The following is a 22,877-nucleotide window of genomic DNA, read 5'->3' as shown; positions in this document are numbered from 1 at the left end:
GTTCTCTGTTCCAGTCTGGTTAATGCACCATCTTAGGTTCCCTAGGTGCCACCACTGCACCTTCCCCTCGCCCCCAAGCCTAGGCCACTCATCTTGCTCACTAGCTAGAGCCAGAAGCTAACAGCCCTGGAAAGAGAATTTCTCCAATGAGAGAATAGGAAGTAAGAATGAGCCAGCAAGTGAACTGCTCACCTCCTCTAACTAGCTTTTCCAAATTGTAGTTTTTTCATTTGTCTTACTTGGAGACCAGAACTGCCTGCGTGGTTAGTGGGACCCAAGGCAAAATGAGAATGTAGGGCCCCATTTAATAAATTATTGAGAATTTAAAAATGGTTTAACAAAGTATTAAAGTACAGAGCCCTTCTAAGCATGGGGCCCTGTGGCACTGCAACAACATTAGGTTGGCCTTGATGGGTACATCCTAAGTTCCTAAGCGACCAGCTATATTTCCCATAAAGCTATGGTCACTTCAGTAATCTACTCTCTGGTATTCACTTTCTTCTTTTTTCCCTTCTGCCCGTTTTTTCGGGATTGCACCCCACCCTTACTTCCAATACGGTCTTAACATACAAGCTTTGTCTTAGGCTCTGTTTTCTAGGAACATAGTGTAGGTACTAAAAAGATTAATGCTTTTTTCTCTCACTTTCTAATTTCTTTGTGGTAGCCCAATAAATTAACACAGACAGATTAACTGGAGAAAATCAAAGTTGATAAGACTCCTCTTCATTTAGTCTTGAGTCGGTTTTTCAGGATAATTGTTCTTAAATTTAGTTCTGACTCCACTGTGGTCCTGGGAGGAGGTGAGTACAACATCTACCTACTCTATTTCCATCTTGGATAGAGAAAATCAAACTTTTATATATGCACATGGGGAATTCACACAGGCATGGAAATGACAAAGACAGTGAGGCAACATTGGGTGTAGGAGACATTTTTGGACAAAGGAGAAAAGGAGGGGATGGGATCTTAGATTTTAGAAGTGAGAATGGGCAAGCTACAGATAGTTGAGGACAAGCAGAACACACATGGCAGGAAACTTTTTCAAAGGCAACCAAGAAACAGTGGGACACAGGGGTTACCCAGCTAACAGGCACCTGCCTGTAGCCCTCTTATTTACTACACTTAATTCAAATTGGGCTAAGGTTGCATCTTAAGATTCCCATCCAAAAGCAGATATTTTGGTCTGAATCTGTTGGGCAGGAAAAAGGGGAGGATCAAAGGTTCTTTCTGAGTCTTCTTCCTTCATAAACAGCTTAAATTCAATATCCAGGCCCTGGATGGTTGGCTCAGTGGTAGAGCATCAGCCTGGTGTGTGGATATCCCAGGTTTGATTCCTGGACAGGGCACGCAGGAGAGATGACCTTCTGCTTCTCCACCCTCCCTCTCTTTCGTCTCTCCATTTTCCCTTACTGCAGCCATGACTTGATGGTTTCAGTGAGTTGGCCCAGGGCGCTGAGGATGGTTTCTAGTGGCCACTGCCTCAGACATAGCTTGGTTACTGAGCATGGCCCCAGGTGGGCAGAGCATCAGACCTAGACAGGGATTTGCTAGGTAGATCCTGGTCAGGGTGCATGCGGGAGTCTGTCTCTCTGCCTCCCCTCCTCTCACGTAACAAACAAACAAACAAAATATCCAAAAAGGCAGCTTCAGGGTGGCAAACTGGTTCCCGTTAGTGGACTATGACACTGTGTAACCTGAGATTTTAAAATTTGAGAGGCTGGTCCAAATCCCCTTTAATGTCACTTGTAGCTCTAAGATTCCATAATGCTACCAATTAAAGGTATACATTTTCTATAATGGTACTGATTGTTTAATGCAGCCACAAACTTGCATGTGGGCTAAAATCCTTGAATTATTACAGCTCCAGTATTTTATTCATTTTTTGTTCAGCATAGTATTAATAATTCATTAAAGGGGAAGAATAGAGGAGCCTGATAAAGAAAGTTATCTTTTACTTCTCTCTCTTATCTCAGGTGCTCACTTTCTCATTTGTCTAAGCACCTCCTGCAACCCCTTCTTCTCCGCATATAATTGGTCAGATATCAATTTCCTGCTTCCTTTCCATACTCACGTCATAATCAAAACTTCTTGAAATACCTCTATACGTATTCATTCAACAAACATTTACTGAGGACCATATGTGTTAAGTACTAAAGAAAAAAACAAAAATTAGATATGGATCCAACCATTAAACAGCTTGAGGTTTTATAACAGAGACTGCATTTATGGACATGGACCAAAAATTATTTATTTATTTATTTATTTATTTGCCACATACCTTTATTTATTTATATATTTTTCTATTTTTTTAAATTTAATTTAATGTGTTTACATAGATTTTAGTGTGGCCCTGAATGCATCCCCCCTCCCCCATATTCCCCTCAACATCCCCCTTGTCCCCCTCCTGAAAGCATCCTCCCCCTTTCCCTTCAGGTTTATCCCATCCTATCATCCCCTTTCCCTCTGTCCTGTTTTCCTCTGGTCCCTTTGATCCCTCTGTCTCAATTCCATTCCTCAGTTCACATTGTTCCTTGGATTCCTCAAATGAGTGAGGTCATATGATACTTTTCTTTCTCTGCCTGGCTTATTTCACTTAATATAATAGTTTCCAGGTCCATTCATATTGTTCCAAACGATAATATTTCCTTCTTTTTCTTGGCTCCATAGTATTCCATTGTGTATATGTACCACCGTTTTTAATCCAGTTGTCTACTGACAGGCACTTGGGCTGTTTCCAGATCTTCACTATTGTGAACAATGCTGCCATAAACATGGGGGTACATTTCTTCTTTTGAATTGGTGATATGGTGTTCTTGGGATATATTCCTGAAAGGGGGGGGTCACTGGGTCAAAAGGCAGTTCGATTTTTAATTTCTTGAGGAATCTCCATACTGTTTTCCATAGTGGCTGCACCAGTCTGCATTCCCAACAGCAGTGCAGGAGGGTTCCCCTTTCTCCACATCCTCACAAGCACTTATTCTGTGTTGTTTTGTTGATGAGTGCCATTCTGACTGGTGTGAGGTGGTATCTCATTGTGGTTTCTTTCTTTTTTTTTTTTTTTGTATTTTTCTGAAGCTGGAAATGGGGAGAGACAGTCAGACAGACTCCCGCATGCACCCGACTGGGATCCACCTGGCACGCCCACCAGGGGGCGACGCTCTGCCCACCAGGGGGCGATGCTCTGCCCCTCTGGGGCGTCGCTCTGTTGCGACCAGAGCCACTCTAGCGCCTGGGTCAGAGGCCAAGGAGCCATCCCCAGCGCCTGGGCCATCTCTGCTCCAATGGAGCCTCGCTGCGGGAGGGGAAGAGAGAGACAGAGAGGAAGGAGAGGGGGAGGGGTGGGGAAGCAGATGGGCACCTCTCTTGTGTGCCCTGGCCAGGAATCGAACCCGGGACTTCTGCACGCCAGGCCGACGCTCTACCACTGAGCCAACCGGCCAGGGCTCATTGTGGTTTCAATTTGTACTCCTCTAATGATTAGTGATGTTGAACATTTTTTCATCTATTGGCCATCTGTATGTCCTCTTTGGAGAAGTGTCTATTCATTTCTTTGCCTATTTTTGATTGGCTTGTTTATCTTTATGGTGTGGAGTTTTACAAGTTCTTTATAAATTTTGGTTATTAACCCCTTATCAGACATATTGCCAAATATGTTCTCCCATTGTATGGTTTGTATTTTTATTCTGTTCATCTTGTCTTTAGCTGTACAAAATCTTTTTAGTTTGATATAGTCCCATTTGTTTATCCTGTCTTTTATTTCACTTGCCCATGGAGATAAATCAGCAAATATATTTCTGCGAGAGATGTCAGTGAGCTTACTGCCTAAGTTTTCTTCTAAGATGCTTATGGTTTCACGACTTACATTTAAGTCTTTTATCCATTTTGAGTTTATTTTTGTGAATGGTGTAAGTTAGTGGTGTAGTTTCATTTTTTTGCAGGTAGCTGTCCAATTTTCCCAACACCATTTGTTAAAGAGACTTTTACTCCATTTTATGCTGACCTCTGCTGACCTGGTCGGGCTTGCTATTGCTTGCCCGCCTGTTTGGACTGCTTCCATGGCCGCCCCTGCCTCCACTGCATCTGAGGACCGTTAAGTGCTACAACACTTTTGCTCACGAGCGTGGGCATCTGCCCAGTCTTTCACCCCATGGGTGGAGCCGCACACGCCCCCTTGGACCACTTCTGGGGCTGTCTCCTCACCAGAGGTCTACGCATCACCTCAAACCTTGGTAGCCACAGCGGAGGTGCTGCAGGTACCCACTCTGATCACTGCCATGGACATGCCCCACCCTGGGCAGGTTTGCACACTGGTCCGGATCCCCCCAGTGGTGGCAGCGACTTCCGCCCTTGCTAGCGGTCTCGTGCGCGCCTGCGCTTACCCCCTTCACTGAGGCTTGGGCCTCTGCCCCCGCCATGGGCGTGCCTACACAGAGAGCAGGACTTAGTGTGAGCCTGGACCTCCGCAGGGGCAGTGGTGGTTCCCAGCTCTGTGGGCCGGCTTGGCTTGTGTGCGCTCACTGGAACTTCTGCAGCCATGCCTTGCTTTCTCCAGTCTGCCTGCCCCAGCGAGCACTCAGCAGTGTGGGGGACGGGGTAGAGTAGCTTAGACCTCTGTCCTCCCTATTTGTGTCTCTAACATGGCTCCTGGCTCTAAGCACCTTTGTTCTAGCTAGGTCAGGGGAGCCTCCGGTGGATGGGGCACTTTCTTTCCTTTGCTGGTGATGCTTTTCCCAGGAAAAAATGTTCACTTTAAATGTGGGAAGTGACTCAGCCCAGGGGCTAGTGTGTCCTCCTGTAGCTCTGGGAAAGTGGTGTGAGTGAGGCTCTCCTTTAATACAGAGCCTGGGTCTGAGAGTCCTGCTTCCTTCTCTCAAACCGTGTCTCGGCATTTTTCTTGGCCAAATGTAGTCTTTAATCCCCTTCCAGGCTCCAGGGCTCTACTGGGATTCTGGTTTTGGGGATAAGGACCTACAACTCGCTGGACAGCCCTTCCCATCGAGAGAGTCCCTCCTGGCTGCCACTCACTCCCAGGAGCGGGGTAGCCCTTTCTGCGTCTCTGCCTTTCCTACCAGTCTCAGTGTGGGTTCTTTGGTGGTCCTTGGCTGTAGAATCTTCTTAGTTTAGTCCAAAGTTTGTCTTTCATGATGAGTGTTCTCAGATTTAAGTTTTAATCCACCTTGGTTCTGGGAAGTGGGAGTTGGAGCGTCTTCCTACTCTTTGACCATTTTGGAACCCTCTCCAAAAAGAATTTCAATTCAAAGTGGAAGGTAACATGTGGAAAATGTCAGTCACTTCAACGTACAGAAGTTCCTATAAATGGTACAGAATTTGGGCTGGAGCTCTGGAAGGATTTATAGAGGACTAAGGATTTGACATGTGAACTTGAGGAGGATAGATGCCTGGAAAGTACAGTGGTCCCTCATCTATCATGGGGTTAGGTTCCAGAATCCCCCGCAATAGGGGAAAATCCTGAAAGTAGTGACCTTATATTTATTTTATTATTTATATATATTTTAAGGCTTTATAAACCCTCCACACACTCTTATAAACCTTTCTCACACTGTTATTAATCTTTCCCACACTCTTATAAACACTTCCTATGCTCTTAAACACTTTCTACACTCTTAAACCTACGTAATTTTAAGAACATATAAAATTCTATATGGATACTCACCCGTGAATATACTACCACTTGAATGATGAAGATGATGATGAATTAGCTTATTTTCAAATAATATTTATTTTTGCAAAATGCTTCTTTTACTGAAAAATAATTAATATAAGTATATAAAAATATCTATGTACTGCAAAATCACATGAAGTAGCGAAAAATCTGCAATGCAAAATTAGATATGTAAAATTTAAAAATCCACAATACAGTGAGACCGCAAAAAGTGAACCATGATATGGCAAGGGACGACTGTACTGTTTTATTTAGAATTGAACCTTAGGGTATAAAGTGATTTCACTGGATTAAAATATTGTTTCTGTGATTTGAGATATCTAGACTTTGGTGTGCATAGCAACTTGCTCAGACTGTTTCTGTATTGAACAATCAAAAGAAGACTCCTCTTCTTCATGCCCTTTTTACTACTAGTTACTGCTGCTTTTTGTGGGAGGATTATTGCTGTGACCTAAACCCGGCCTTTGGGTACATTTTGTTAATTGCAGAAAGTTAGCATGACTTTGTTTCTTCCATTCAACCTACATGACATAAACAACTTGTCAATTTTATATCTTCGGTTTTTCTTTTTTTTTTTTTTTTTTTAAATTTTATTTTTTTATTTTATTTTATTTATTCATTTTAGAGAGGAGAGAGAGAGGGAGAGAGAGAGACAGAGAAAGAGAGAGGAGAGAGAGACGGGGGGAGGAGCTGGAAGCATCAACTCCCATATGTGCCTTGACCAGGCAAGCCCAGGGTTTCGAACCGGCGACCTTAGCATTTCCAGGTCGACGCTTTATCCACTGCGCCACCACAGGTCAGGCCATATCTTCGGTTTTTCAATCAAGCAAATGAGTAAGGAGAAACCTGCAAGAATCAAACCAAAAAATTGAAACTAAAAAAAAATATTCAGTTTAAATTCGGAGAGCATAATTTCTTCCACAGAAAACTCATCTTTTAAATACAGCAAGAAGTGATGGCTAAGCCATTAGCAAATTTTTGGCAAGACAAAACCCTCTTAGACTTCTTCAATAAAGAATAATTTCCAAGCTTTTCAGATCAAAACAAATGTAAATAAATTTAGATCCAAGCTTTTCGGATCTAAACAAATGACCAGTGCTATTTGAACTGACAGATTAATAAGAAAAAAATTGTCTTTAGTGTTGCTGCTTGATTTTTCAATCTCTTGAACTTCCATGTATATTTAAGGCAATTTCTCCTCATTGAGTCATTAAAGGTATGCAGCCAGTGTGAGAATTTTGTATCGTGAGAGTTTGGCCAGAATTTGCCTGGAGGTTGATTTTGTCACTATCATTGAATTTTTCATTATAATTCTGACATGCCTCAGAATGAGACTGAGGTTTACTTAGAAAATATTTTTTCCCTTTTTTCAGTGATAGGAGAGGGAGGCAGAGATAGACTCTCCCATATACCTGACCAGGATCCACCCGGCCAGCCCATTAGGGGGAGATGCTATGCCCATCTGGGCCGTTGCTCTGTTGCTCTGCAACCAAACTCTTATTAGCGCCTGACGCGGAAGCCATGGAGTCATCCTCAGCGCCCCAGGGCCAACTCTCTCCAATGGAGCCATGGCTGCAGGAGAAAGGGAGAGAGAGAGAAGCACAAGGGGAAGTGGTGGAGAAGCAGATGGTAGCTTCTCCTGTGATTCTTGACCAGGAATCGAACCCAGGACAGCCATAGGCCAGGCTGCCACTCTACCACTGACCCAAACAGCCAGAGCCAGAAAATAATTTTAATTATTTTTCTATTTGTTTTACAGTATTTTAATGAAAAGAACAGTTTCAGAGGTCAGGATTTAAGGACTAATGTCACAGGCTACTTATCAAATTCTTGTTTTTTATATAGTACTTACTTTGTCTTTTCAACTAGAACCCTGCCAGATCCCATTGATAATTGATAGAAGTGTCTTTGTACATAAGTAATTGGTCGTCATGCAGTAATAGTGTATCTATAAAATAGTATTCGTTTTGTTTGTTAATTTGTTTTTTAAATATCTGGAAAGTTTATTTCGGAGCAGTGTGATTACGATACTTAAAATTACTGGTTGTCGATGAAGAGAGAGAAAGAAAAGTGCAGAGGATGTTAGGAGTAATTAAAGGTCCTGATGCTAGTGTTTGAAGGCAAGATGAAGGCCTGTGGGCACATGTACACATGTGTGTTTGCTGGTTTTGCTCTAAATTCTCTTTTGTGTATCAACAGTAATTTTTCCCATCTCTACATGTATAAAAAATACTAGTAAATGGAACCATAGATGCTGGTTTATAAAACTAAAAGGAAAATATTTCAACAAAGGAAAATATTTAATCTTTTTATATAATTTAACCTTAAATCATTTCTATAGCCAAGAACATGCATTAATAAAATAGGATCTCTTTGAACCTTAGTTTCTCTTTAATCTTCTAATTAGATTTTAAAGAATGAAATATTAGGAATTCCATCAATAAATTTAAATCAGAATAGATTTATCTGAAATAATGGCTGAATAATATGGTGACATTCTCGTATTCAACCTGATGATTCGGTATATTATATTACACATTATTCCTTCTTTCATGGAGAGTAGAATTTTTATGAGAAGTAATTCAGAAAAATGTGAGTTGATTTCACAGAACTCATTTCCACATTAAAAAAATATTTTAACTGATACTGTTTTAGTTGTTTTCTGGAATACCTGGTAGAATGTTCTAAAGGCTCTTTATGTTCTTTAGTTTCAGCTCAAATTCTCAAGAGCAATCTTTCAGCAATGGAACAACAAATCATTAATCTCGAACGGGACATCAAGAAGTTCCCACAAGTGGAAGATCAGCATGATAAATTCGTGGAAAAGATGACGATATCCTTTATTTTAAACATATTGGTTATTTTTTAGTGTGTGTGTGTGTGTGTGTGTGTGTGTGTGTGTGTGTGTGTGTGTGTTTACGGCCTGGTTAACTCTAAACTTAATCTATTCCCAGTGTCTGTCTGAATTTGTATATGGGCCGCTTTTATATTAGCAGCGTAAATTTTAGTTCATGATGTTTTGAACCAAGCCGAGTAGCCACGGGAACAGTTACAGAAGAAAACAGTGCCATTTCTCAAAGAAGAATTTCATTTGAAGGCCTACGAGATATGCAAGGTAAGTCTTAGGAGATTTGATTAGACCTGCAACAAAACAAAACAGAGAATCTCCTCATGTAACCATTTGCTTAAAGGAAATGATTAACAGGAAAAAATTTGTTTTGGTCAGAGATTTTTTGTTGTTGTTGTTACGTGTGCAAGTTTTTTCTGAGGGCATGCATGCCTTTTTAATGGCAGTTGGTGGATGACTGATATCAGTAGACTAAAAGGATTGTGAAAGATAAAAAGGACGCATGGATGGATGACTAGATGAATTGATCCGTCGATTATATATTTAAATAACTTGTAGTAGCTGCCTGTGCAAGCGTAAGCACTTCTTGATAAATAAATGGTGGTAAACTTCCATTTTCCGTAAGGTAGAGCCATATAAATTACAGAAATATATGAAAGGAGAACTTCAGAAGTAGCATTTAGCTTGAATTGTTTAATGTTAAATCTGGTGTCTAAAGATAAACCTACATTAGAGCTGGGCTTTTTTTTTTTTTTTTACCCTAATTTGGTTTTCAAAAGTTAAAGCTGTATCCTCCTCCTCTGAGTTTAAGTAAATATCTTGAGCTGCAGATTGATTCACTATTTTATATCTCTAGAGGGAATAAATACTGTAAATTCTTTATCTGATAATACGTAATTCCTCCAACAATTCTGGCAATCACCTTGTTTCAAGGTTAAATCTCTTGCCTTTTTCTTCTCTGATGTGCTTTTTTCATGCCCAATTTGTGAGTCGAGGTACTGAACGTGAATTATTAGAATGGTAATTTAGGTTTATGGGGAAAATTTTTTGTTATTGTTGTTCTTGGCTTTTTGGTTCATGAATTAATACTGTTTTGTGTAGTCCTTCAGTGATACTGAGTCCTTCCAGAAATAGGAATATTGTGCTTGCAGGTAGGAAATCCTTAAAGAGAACCTTGGATTGCATAACTGCTCATGTTGGGATACTTAATGTGAACATTTAAGTTTATTGCTGATTAGATTGTTCTTTCAAATATGTTCTATTGGCCTGTGGTTGAATACACCAGCTATATTTTTCAACTTTTAATTTTGGTTCTCACATCATATATTTCAATTTAATTTCTGATCCCCTTGTTCTTTTTAACATTTTCTTCTGCTGTTGGCTTCTGGCCACACAACAGCTTATTCCATTGAGGAGTCTTTGTTGCTCAGTTAGAAAAAGAAAAGTAATTTCAAACCCTCATGAACTTGGCCTGGACTCTTTATTTTATTTCTCTCTTTATGCAGGTAATTAAGTACTTTCAAATGAAAATCCAGCGCCTTCTGTATTTGTAAGTTCAGATGAATGGTTATTCTTCATTTAAGGGGCACTAAAGTGTGACTATTTGTCTACAAGGGGATTGAAAACTATATTAAAATGTATAGGGCTATAAATTTGCATATTGTATTTTAAAAAAAGAAATAAAATATACAGCCATTTATTTTAGAGAAAAAGTTAAAATATTGAGTTGTGTTGGTCAGAAACTCCAAATTAATGAATTATAATTTGACCTATTGCTCAGATTATTCTTCCTTTGGAAGACTCCACGATCTGCCATTGTGAGAGTTGAACTTCTAGAAAATGGAAAACAAAATGCATAATCATCGTATTTATCTATGTTGTATGTATTTTGGTGTTGCCTTAATATTTTTCTATTGTTCTGGCAGATTCAAAAGAGCAGGATATTTTATTGGGGAATATTCGATTCTGTTTTAAAATTACAACTATGATTATTTCTAGCATAGGATTCTTCGTATTGGACGATCTTTCACTGTGTCTGTCCACTGCCAATAAATTGTTTGGCTTCAGGTCACTAGCCCTTTAAATTGAAACACTACAAGCACAAGTTTGGGAGTAGCTTCCCTTGAAAGTAACAGTAACCTACTTAAGTGGTAATCTCCTTATCAGCACTGTGAGTTCAAAAACTGAATAATGCTGCCATGCCTATGGGCTTTTAGGAAAGCATCCATGCTGTAGTACCAACAATGGCATGATGCCCAGAGAGCATACAAAATGAATCCTCACAGCCTTACCAGGCGGTGGCGCAGTGGATAGAGCGCCGGCTCATCTGGTTTGAGCAAAGCTCACCAGCTTGGACCCAAGGTCGCTGGCTCAAGCAAGGGGTTACTTGGTCTGCTGAAGGCCCACGGTCAAGGCACATATGAGAAAACAATCAATGAACAACTAAGGTGTTGCAACGAAAAACTGATGATTGATGCTTCTCATTTCTCTCCGTTCCTGTCTGTCTGTCTGTCTGTCTGTCCCTGTCTATCCCTGTCTCTGTAAAAAAAAAAAAAAAAAAAAAAAAAAAAAAAGGAATCCTCACCAAATTTCCAGGTTGATTTGGGCTAAGTCCTGTAGTCCCCTATGTTCACTCTTACTCTTTCAACAGTGTTGATTAAACACTTATAATATTGCACAATATAGAACACTTGACCTGTAGCTGCAGCCAGTCAGGTATGTCCACACTTCTCTATCTTACTGACCCCATGGCTGAGATTATGTCTGATGGGTTCATTTCTTTTTTTCTTCTCTTTTTTTTTTTAAGTGAGAGGGAGAGATAGAGACAGGGACAGACAAACAGAAAGGGAGAGAGATGAGAAGCATCAACTCATAGTTGTGGCACCTTAGTTGTTCATTGATTGCTATCTCATATGTGCTTTAGTGGAGGGGGGATCCAGCTGAGCCAGTGACCCCTTGCTCAAGCCAGTGACCTCAGGGTTTCTAACCGGGGTTCTCAGTGTCCCAGGCCAACACTCTATCCACTGTGCCATGGCCTAGTCAGGCCTGGTGGGTTTATTTCTATATCCCCGTCACAATATGCAGCACCTAGCAAAATGTAAACATGCAGTGAGTATTTGTTGAATCATGGGATATTATAGTAAGGACAATGGAGATCATCATGTCCAAGCTCTTACTTGTACTTACTACCTACCTCAAAAGGGATAATGTTCAACAGTAGTCAATTGTGTTTATAAAATTGGTCTTCATAAAAATCTCAGGAACCTGAATAATATTGAGTCTCTTTTTTAGAGTTTGTATGTAAAGTATAATCATTTTTAGAAGGGATAATCCAATGAAACGGAAAAAAATAGAGGAAACTTTGCCACAATAAGTGACATGCCAAATTAAAATGGTACAACACATTTGATGAGTGCCCATGTGTTCGAAACACCTAGAAATTTTAATTCCCCTCCATCTGAGCATTTTGGCTGCATGTAATTATTGTATGTAATCTACTAAAATATCCTGCATTGAATCTAAAAATTTCTAATCAATTTGCTTTAGCACAAGGTTAAAAAGAAGAAATATGGGATAATCCATACCTTTATAAACTAAATGTGTAAAAAAAAAAAAAAAAAGTTGACCAACAAAAGATTGAAACCTCCCCTATGAATGGAGTGGCCCAGGCTGTTTCCTGCCTCCTGCAAAATAGCTAGTGGCTTTAGAAAGAAACATGTCACCTCTGTCTCCCTTCCCCTGGCCCAAGTTGGTTGTTTATTCTGAATGTGGGGGAGGAAGAAATTTTACTCTACCCTTCTAGGTTTTTCTAGATGGTCTAATAAAAAATCGACATGAGACAGATTAACAAAAGAAAATAACCAAATTTAATTTCATACGTACATATGGGAACCCCATATACATGAGAGGTTTAGAAACAGAAGGGATATACAGGGGTTCCTTGGGTTATGACAGTCTTGACATACGATGTTTGGAGTTCATTATGCTTACTTTCATAAAAGCTTTAAAAAATTGAGGTGTATTCCAGCTTACACTGTTAGCATTGTACTTTTTTTTACACTCATTTTTTGTAATTTTTTTTGTTACTACAGTTTAGTGTCTGGTACTGTATATTTATATCCTTTTCCTTTCCCTGTGACTTAGCTGTGTTTTTATGATCTAGATTATGATTTTACAACTGTGCTAGGGTAGGTAAGTGACTTAGACTAGGTAGTATTTTGACTTATACCCAAACTCGGGTTTCATCACTGTTAGTCAAATAAGTTTGTAAATATGATGTATATGTTTGCTCGCTTATAGTTTGCATTGGGTATGGGAGACAGGCTGTAGGCTGGCAAAGTCCTTATAGCCCAGGGGTCCCCAAACTACGGCCCGCGGGCCACATGTGGCCCCCTGAGGCCATTTATCTGGCCCCCGCCGCACTTCCTGAAGGGGCACCTCTTTCATTGGTGATCAATGAGAGGAGCACATTGCTCATCTCATTAGCCAAAAGCAGGCCCATAGTTCCCATTGAAATACTGGTCAGTTTGTTGATTTAAATTTACTTGCTCTTTATTTTAAATATTGTATTTTTTCCCGTTTTATTTTTTTTACTTAAAATAAGATATGTGCTTAGGGATTTGTTAATAGTTTTTTTTTATATAGTCCGGCCCTCCAACGGTCTGAGGGACAGTGAACTGGCCCCCTGTGTAAAAAGTTTGGGGATCCCTGTTATAGCCTATGGCTTGGTTTTAAGACTAAGCTTTTCCCACCCTTTTAATACTAAGATCTTCTCAAAACTGAGCTTTTCCCCACACTCTTGAACTGTTGCATGATGTGGGATGGTGCATTCTTATGAGGAATCCCATTTATGCCTCAGATAAGTGACTTTGTATCAGAGACTTCCTTATTTGTATATTGGCTTAAAGGCTTTAATTTCTACACTATAAGATAAGGCAGAGGAGGGCTGGAGGTATAGGGGGGTGGGGGTTCTTTCTTTCTGTTCCTGACATCAGCATTGCAGAGGAGAGGCAGCCAAGATGGCCGAGTGCTGAAGGAGAAGCCAGTTTGTGCGGAGTTTGTGCAAAGAGAAGGAGATAGGGAACAGAGGTGAATAAGGCTGGTGGGTCCTTTGATTCTAGGAATACTCAGTGGCTTTGAGTGCCCTGAATGGAAAGGGAAGTGTTTTTCCACTGTGTGTATTTTCTGGGCCGCTGGGTGTGAGCTAGGATTGAATGTAATGGCCCACCAGTTCTTGGCTCTTTTGTTTCATTACCGTCTGTCTGAATCAAATGGGAAACTGCACGGGCCTTTGATGGTGGCCATGGCTACTGGCCTTACAGTCACTGTCATAAGAATGGAACTGTGTTGTAAGGCAAGGACCCCCTGTATGGCATGTTGAGCCAAGGAGCAAGGTTAACATGCCCTGGGGCTTCAGAGAGGACTAATGTCATTCATAGAATGATAAGAAGAACAGATGTTTAGTAATTAGAAGTTTGCCTTTCCTTATGTATAGGTCAGAAAAAGTTATCACTGGCAGGACCCCCAATTTAAATTCTTTAAGGGAAAGGTCAAAGTTTTTTGTAAGCCCACAGGGTCTTTATTGTCTTCAGCTCAAAATAGTCAAAATGACAAAGTAGTGCATCTTGTGGGTGCCTGTTCTGAGCCCCTTCAACTCAAAAAAATAGTTGGAAAGAGTAAAATAAGCAAAAGTAATTGTATAAGACTAGAAAACATAGAGAAATGGGGAACATTCTCTTTTAGATCATAGGGGGGAGGTTCTAGGATGAAAGGGGATGGTCTATCATAGATGCAGTAGTCCTATATATATTCAAATGCACATTGTAAACATATCTTCATAAAATTTGTGAGGAAATTGTTGCTGTATTCTTAATTTTTTTAAAAAGCAAAATTCTTAGTAACCATGCTAATATGCTCATCATGATAGTCTTGGAAGTTTTATAGCTCAGCTCTGCAGTATATTGAAATAGAATCCATACTCTTTCTTAGCGAGTATAAAAATGATGATATTCATTCTCATGCATTGACTGTTTATATGAAATATCAGACATTACCCAATTTTATATAGTTGAGCTTTATAAATGTTTCTATTCATTATTTTCTATGATGATAAAATTAACCACAGCTATCCTGATGTCACGGTAGTGAGCCCAAGTTGATCAGGATAACTTCAACAGCTTATAAGGTTATTTGCCATAGCCCGTTTGTTTTTCATTCATTAATTTCTAGGGGTCAACTCTTTTTATGTTGTAAGGTTGCCAGGAATTCTGCAGTCTGTATTAGTGTTTGGCAGAGTTTGCAAATATTGGTAGGGTGAGGTTCAGAATCCCACAAAATCCATCTGATTTAACATTTTTGAAAAATAACCCATTCTTTAGAGACTAGAGAGGGAGCGCAGTCAATGGACCACTCATGATTCTTAAGCTGTTCTCTGGGAATCCAGTGTTTACAGCTTTTGTCTTGAGAGTTTTTCTTTCTTTTGTCAATGCAAGAAACTTCCAAACCTTTAAGAACTTCTTGTAAGTTTATTTGAGCCAAGCTGTCAACAAGTCCAGGAAGCAGTCTCAAGAAATTGAGAAAGTCCTCTGGAAAATGGTGGTTTTACCACTTATTTTGTACATTAGAATCAAAGGGGAAGATGTAAGAGGGTTACATGAAATTGATTGGTGATAGATTAGGGAAGTTGGAGAAAGCGAAGCAGGAAAATCTCTGGGATTGGATAAAAAGTAAAAATGTATACTATATACTGAAACTTCCTTTACATAGGAGGCAGGAATATGATACTTAACACTTAGAAACCATGGTAATTACAACAATGAGGGGTTTTTAGTTCCTGATCTGGTGGGTGCCTGCCCTGAGGAAAAGAAGATGATCCTTACATTTCAATGTGGTACCTGTTATAAGGTACCACATTGTAGATGCAAAAGACAAAAAGACAGGCTGGATTAAAGTAAACCCTTACCTTTGTTAAGAGAAAAATACCTCTCTAGGACATGACCACCCGCCATGAACAGCCTTTAGTTAGAAAGTTCCCATATCAGACCATCCCTTGTGGTTACAGTAGGTCTCTGAGTCTGCAAGGCCATATAGTGCAGGGCTCACATGAGCTTTTCTGGTTCAGCATGGGGCTTCCTTTTTGTCCACACTTTCTTCTAAATCAAAACATCACTTTGGCTTACTGTTCCTCCCTTTTTCTGACAGGAAAGACCACTGTTAAAAGAGAGCTTCTTAGACTTTTAAATATTTGTTGTGATCCATTCTTAACATCTTAGACTGTCTAAAAAGCACATTAAACACAATGTTGACCTTCCTGCTTATATCATGTTGACAAATTTCTTACCACGTTTACTCAGGTAGACTTTTGTCAATGGCAGGTCTGTCTGCTATACTGCATCAGCTTAGCTTTTTGATTGACTGCTGGCTAAATCATTTCACCAACCGGAGGGCAGGGAGTGACTGAGCAGCTGGGGTGCCAGTTAACACACTGACAAGAAGAGCTGACAGAATGTTAATGACATTAACACCCTGTCAACTAATATCAACACCTGGGATTTCCTCCTAGTAGGAGGGAGAGGCATTTGAAGTGGTTAAAAATCTAGTTACCTAGTAAGCACATTGTCCTTACCAGACAAGTCAAAACAGGTTTGTGGTCTGTGCTGAGCAGCAATTATGTTATTTTCCCCACTATTCTTTATTAAGAGAATAATTTCTAAATAGAGGACATATTTCACATACTATTAAACCGGAATAACGTTAATCACCTTTGAGTACATGCCATTAACAGTTCTTAGTAAGATGATGATCCTCACTCTGTAATGTAAATGCCATATAAAATTGACAAAAAAAGAAATAAAAAAGAGCCCTCAAGAACAAATCCTGCCTGACCAGGCGGTGGCGCAGTGGATAGAGCGTCAAACTGAGATGCGGAAGGACCCAGGTTCGAGACCCCGGGATTGCCAGCTTTAGCGCGGGCTCATCTGGCTTGAGCAAAAAGCTCACTAGCATGGACCGAAGGTCACTGGCTCGAGCGGGGGGTTACTCAGTCTGCTGAAGGCCTGCAGTCATGGCACATATGAGAAAGCAATCGATGAACAACTACGGTGTGGCAACGAAAAAATGATAATTGATTGTTTCTCATTTCTCTCTGTTCCTGTCTGTCTGTCCCTATCTATCCCTCTATCTGACTCTCACTCTGTCCCTGTTAAAAAAAATTAAAAAAAAGAAAGAAATGGAGATAAAAAAAAGAACAAATCCTTTTTTTTTTAAATGAATGTATTAAGCCAGGCTATTTGCTTGCTCCTAACAAAAATGGAGCACTGGCCAGGTTGCTCAGTCAGTTAGAGCAGTGGTACCCAACCCCCGGAGCCGCGGACCAGTGCCAGTCCACAGAGAAAGAATAAATAACTTACATTATTTTCGTTTTATTTATATTCAAGTCCAAACAATGTTTTATTTTTTAAAAATGACCAGATTCCCTCTGTTACACCCGTCTAAGACTCACTCTTGACGCTTGTCTCGGTCAAATGATACATTTATTCCTCCCACCCTAAAGGCCGGTCCGTGAAAATATTTTCTGATATTAAACCGGTCCATGGCCCAAAAAAGGTTGGGGACAACTGAGTTAGAATATCATCCCAATATTCCAGGGTTGTGGGTTCAGTCCCTGGTCAGGGCACATACAAGAATCACCCAATGAATGCATAGACAAGTGGAACAGCAGATAGATGTTTTTCTCTCTCTCCCTCCCTTTCCTTCTCTCCCTGTCTCTCTAAAATTAATCAAAAAATAAATTAAAAAAAAAGAACCACAGATTAAGTTGCAGGGAAGTTCACTGGCTCTGCCTTTTGAAATTTCTTACCTTCAATTGTTGGCTGATCTCAAACTTAAAAAATTAAGAAGTTCAAAGCAAACATTTTTTGTAACGAGACTGCTCAGGGAGAGAGGGTTCAGGATCAAAAAACGCAAAACAAAAACAAAGAAAAAACAAAGGGCAGGCATGATCAGTAATGGAGGATAGTGCACTGCTGAAAAGCAAAATATTCTAGAAAACCACATGGGTAAAATACTCTTTTTATAAAAGGAAGATTGTTAGCATTCTTTGAAATATGTACTCTTCATAATGGTATTAGGAGGTTTTTGTTGTTCAATTATTTGTGCATTGATTTAAAATAGAGGGTATAATCATTTATAATAATAATAAAAGTAAAAATGATAATAAAACAGTACTAATAGCAACTGTTTAATGGAATGTCATGTGCCAGCCATCGTGCTAGAAAAAAAATATATATATATTTTGATATATATATATAAAGTGATATATATATATATATATATATATATATATATATATATATATATATATATATATATCAAGTGATTTTTAAAGCAATCTTATGAGTTAGGCACTATTTTTTTTCTGTTTATTTTTCTAAAGTGAGAAGCAGGAAGGTAGAAAGACAGATTCCCACATGAGCTCTATAGGGATCCACGCAGAAAGCCTACCAGGGACGATGCTCTGCCCATCTAATTATTGCTCCCTTGCAACTGGAGCCATTATTTTCATGCCTGAGGTGGAGGCCATGAAGTCATCCTCAGCATCTGGGCCAACTTTGCTCCAGTGGAGCCTTGGCTGTGGGAGGGGAAGAGAGAGATAGAAAGGAGAGGAGGAATGTGGAGAAATAGATGGGCACTTCTCCTCTGTGCTGTGTCTGGGAATCGATCCTGGGACTTCCACACGACAGGAGAACACTCTACCACTGACCCAACCAGCCATGGCAGTAGGCACTATTTTTAAACCCATTTTAAATATGCTAATATTGAGGCTTCAAATGTTTATAGTTCAACCACATATATGAGATCACGTACATACTGATAATAAGTCTGGTTAAAGAGGGTGTGGGGGAAGAAGAAACTTTTCCTCCCTGGTCTCACGGTTCCTTTGGCTGGTCTAATAATTAAATCTATGTGACACAGAATGCCAAGGGAAAATACCAAACCATAATAAGGACCCACACGGGAATCGCACCCACTCCAGAGTCAGACAGAAAGGGAAAAGGAAATAATATGGCATTCTGAGATACAGTACACATGGAGGCTTCAGGGCAGGAAGGTCATTGCAGGATGATAAGAAAAGCACATATTAGGCCCTGGCCGGTTGGCTCAGTGGTAGAGCATCGGCCTGGCGTGCAGGAGTCCCAGCCAGGGCACACAGGAGAAGCACCCATCTGCTTCTCCACCCCTCCCCCTCTCCTTCCTTTCTGTCTCTCTCTTCCCCTCCCGCAGCCAAGGCTCCATTGGAGCAAAGTTGGCCCAGGTGCTGAGGATGGCTCTGTGGCCTCTGCCTCAGGTGCTAGAATGGCTCTGGTTGCAACAGAGCGACGCCCCAGATGGGCAGAGCATCGCCCCCTGGAGGGCATGCCTGGTGGATCCTGATCGGGTACATGTGGGAGTCTGTCTGACTGCCTCCCCGTTTCCAGCTTCAGAAAAATACCAAAAAGAAAAAAAAAAAAGAAAGAAAAGCACATATTGACCCTTGAAGTAGTGAGTTTTTTTCATGCTTCCTGACCCCCCAGGAATTTTTTTTCAAAAAATAAAATTAGTTGCAGTTACAGTTTTATTAACTTAAAATCATGTTTGTTTCATAGCCAATTTATGTAAACGAGAACATGTATTTGCCTTTTCTTAATGTTGCCTTACACATTTTTAAAAGAAAAATTTTGTTATCTGGATGGTCCGGAGGCACAAGGACATACATGAATGTTTGTACCACTCAGAGGTTTAAGGAATTAGTTTTCCTTGCCCTATAGTTAGGTCATAATAAAATCTTTTTTTCTTCTTCTTTTCCAAGTGAGAGGAGGGGAGATAGACAGACTCCTGCATGCTCCCCAACTGGGATCCACCTGGAAAGCCCCCTCTGGGGCTGATGCTCTGCCCATCTTGGGCCATGCTTGCAACCAAGCTATTTTTAGCACCTTAGTTGGAGATACCACAGAGCCATCCTCAGTGCCTGGGGCCAATGCGCTGGAAACAATTGAGCTATAATTGCGGGAGGGAAGAGAGAGACAAAGGGGGAGAGGGAGGGGTGGAGAAGCAGATGGTCGCCTCTTCTGTGTGCCCTGACCTAGAATCAAACCCAGGACAATTATACACTGGGCAACACTATACCACTGACCCAACTGGCCAGGGCCAATAAATTCTTTCTTCTGTTAACTCCTTTTATGGGCAAGGTCCCCAATATAAATTCTTTAGGGGAATGATAAAAAGTATCTCATAAGACTGCAGCTCAGAATATTCCCATGCCAAAGTGGCACCTTTTGGAGAGGTCTGTTCTGAGCCCCTACAAGGGGCATGATTGAGGTGTTGATCCTTCCGACTCCAGGGCATGTGTTTGTAGGCATGCTACCATGCTGCTTCTGAGGTCCGAAAGCTTCATAAATCTGAGATGAATCCCACATTTGCTCACTCTGAACCCACTTATCGCTTCCTTTCCAGTCTCCTTCAAAGGGAGAAATTGTCCATTTTTGAAAGGTTTGTAAGCTAATTTTAAAATTAGCTGCTCACTTATACCATCTCCTCCAGAAAGCCTTTCCTAATCATAGCAATCAAAATTAATTTCCCTGTCCCCTGTGTTCTCCTAATATTTTAATACTTTGATTATTGTACTTGCATACTTGCCTATACTCTGCTTGTGTGCATATCTGTTTTGCACACAGGGTTATAAAATCTTTTGAGATAGAGAGTCATAGTCATCTTTGAGCACTCTGCAACAAACACAGAACAATGCTTTTTAGAAAGTTGTTGTGAATGTTTATTTAAATAGGTTAGAGTTCATTGTAGAATAATTAATGTTAAGCAACATTTTTTGCAAGTAAAGAGAAAACATTAGCTCTCTGTTGTCCTGGCATAATTTCAGTTTATCACAAAAAAAAAGGTCTAACATATTTCCAATGTTAATCCTTTCTTATGTTTTGGTTTTTAAAATGCAAGCATTTGAATGCAGGGCTAGTGGGGGAGGCATAAAGGGGAATGGAGGGCAGAAACAGTGATGGATGGCGATTTGAGTTGGGGTGGCGAACACACAGTATGGTGTCCAGAGATGTGTTGTAGAACTGGGTGCCTGAAAATTACTTAACTATGTGAACTAGTGTCACCCTAATAAATTCAGTAAAAAGGAAAAATAAATAAATTTTAAAATTTATTATACCTTCAAAAGCAAAGATTCTATGGCTAAGCAATTTTTCTGATGATTTTGAAGGAACAGTTCATTCCCGTGCAATATAAAATGTTTCAGAGCTCTGGGAAAAAAAAAATTGAAAACTAAACGATCCATGTTGGGAAACTACTGTAACCCCAACTACTAAAGCCTGACATGGCTGGTAACTGTGTACACATGCTCCGTGTTCATACACACAAAAGCACACACGCACACCAGTTGTACCTCTTCAGGGAAATGGCACATACTAAGTAAAACGTTAGCAAATTAGAAACAACAGAACAAAAATAAAAAAAAAATAAAATAAAATGCAGGTATTTATTATGGATTATCGCTTACATAGAAATCTTTAGATAGAAATTACGTTCCAAGAAACTGTCTGATGGAGCGTAGATTTTTTTAGGATCCATCAGCACAATATTTTTCTATTTGAAGTCTTGCTTGTTTGAACTTCAGCCTGAAATTATATAGACTATGAGCTCTATTTTTCAAACTTTGTGTAGGGAATTGATAGACATTTGATGCAGGATGCTAGTGGTGAGAAGAGGTTATATTGCTTGGGTAAAAGGGGCATAGACCCTTTCTGCCCTCCAGAGTCTCATTGGAAAGTCATCTTCCTGACATAAAATGGGGCAGTTTGTTGGAAAGAGCAACTGAACCCCCAAACTGACAAGTTCTCATCTTTCCCACCAGAAGCTAAGTTTTAAGTATTATTAACTTCTGGGATTTATTTATATTGAGTAGAAACGGTAGAAATAAAAAAAAAAGCTTGAAAAAATAAATGACCCAATATGGTTATTTTTTTGTGTGTATCCATATGTCCACAGCATATACACGTATCTATATATAGATCTAATTTAAAGCCATTTTGGTATCTGCAAGAGCATAAATTGAGTATCTTATTGAGAAATCTGAGTTTGTTTCCTTTTGCTTTGATTTGAAATTCACTCAAACTCATTTTGTTTTAAATTATGAAGGACATTCATGGTATGTTAAATACACACAGTTTATAGGCAATGATAATGATGTTAGTGGAACTAGTCACATAATATACTCTTGCAGCAAAATTTAAATCATGCACTATGTCCATTTTGTACAAAGTTTATCGATATCTTTTTCTACAATAGAAGCTTGCTTAGTTATTTCTAGTTCAAATCTTTTGGAGATACAGCTTATGAAATTATAGCAGGTAAACAGCTTTTCATGGAAACTTCCTGTCTTTTCTTCTGCTTTTATACTTTTAAGATATAGAAGTCAATTTGCTTTTATAAGGTGCAGAGTGAAAAAAGTTTTTTATTTAAGTGTAATAAAAGAACATAAGTCTTTATTTTTAATAATCATGTCATGTCACCTTCCTTTGTGTTGCAAAGGTAAAACAGGATAATAACCTATTATATTGTTTCAATTCATGAGTGAAGTTTGAAGTGAGAGGAAATGTATAACAAACATCACTGACATTATCCAACTGAACTTGAATAGTGAATTCACACACACACAGGCACACAAACCCTCATAAGACAACCTTAAAAATAGTATCAACTTAAGATAATTACATCTCAGCTACTTTTTTAAAGCTAAGGCATTCACCAATGGTAAGAACAGAAAATTACAAAGGAAGGAAGAAGGGAGGGAGGAAGGAGGGAGGGAGGAAGGGAGGGAGAAAGGAAGGAAGGGAGGGAGGGAGGGAGGGAGGGAGGGAGGGAGGAAGGAAGGGAGGGAAGGAGAAAAGGAAAGGAAAAAAGGAAAAAGAACAATAGAAAAGCTTTTTCAAGATCATTGTGAGGGCCCTGGCCAGTTGGCTCAGTGATAGAGTGTTGGACCACCTTGTGAATGTCTCGAGTTTGATTCCTGTTCAGGGCACACACGAGAAGTGACCATTTGCTTCTCCACCCGTCCCTTTCCCCTTCTCCCTCTCTCTCTTTCACTCTCTCTCTCTTCCCTCCCCGCTTCCTCTAGCCATGGCTCGATTGGTTTGAGTGCATCTGCCCTGGATGCTAAAGATGGCTCCATGGATCTTCTGCCTCAGGCACTAAAAATAGCTTAGTTGTGAGCATGGCCCCAGGTGGGTAGAGCATCAGCCCTAAGTGGGAGTTGCCTGGTGGATTCTGGTTGGGGAATATATAGGAGTCTGTCTC

At 39.9% G+C, this 22,877-nt stretch overlaps 1 protein-coding gene across 1 annotated transcript in view; it reads left to right on the top strand.

The window, feature by feature from the left end:
• The window catches only part of DIAPH2 (diaphanous related formin 2), a 983,541-nt gene that overhangs the window by 614,602 nt on the left and 346,062 nt on the right, over positions 1-22,877 (top strand). The window contains exon 24 of the mRNA XM_066356043.1: positions 8,392-8,517. Coding sequence (XP_066212140.1) covers positions 8,392-8,517 — 126 coding nt within the window. The remainder of the gene's footprint in view (positions 1-8,391; positions 8,518-22,877) is intronic.

This window comes from Saccopteryx leptura, chromosome X, assembly GCF_036850995.1.
Source record: "Saccopteryx leptura isolate mSacLep1 chromosome X, mSacLep1_pri_phased_curated, whole genome shotgun sequence".
Lineage (NCBI taxonomy): Eukaryota > Metazoa > Chordata > Mammalia > Chiroptera > Emballonuridae > Saccopteryx > Saccopteryx leptura.
Note: the sequence above shows the minus strand (reverse complement) of the source record. Positions and strands in the feature narration are given on the sequence as shown.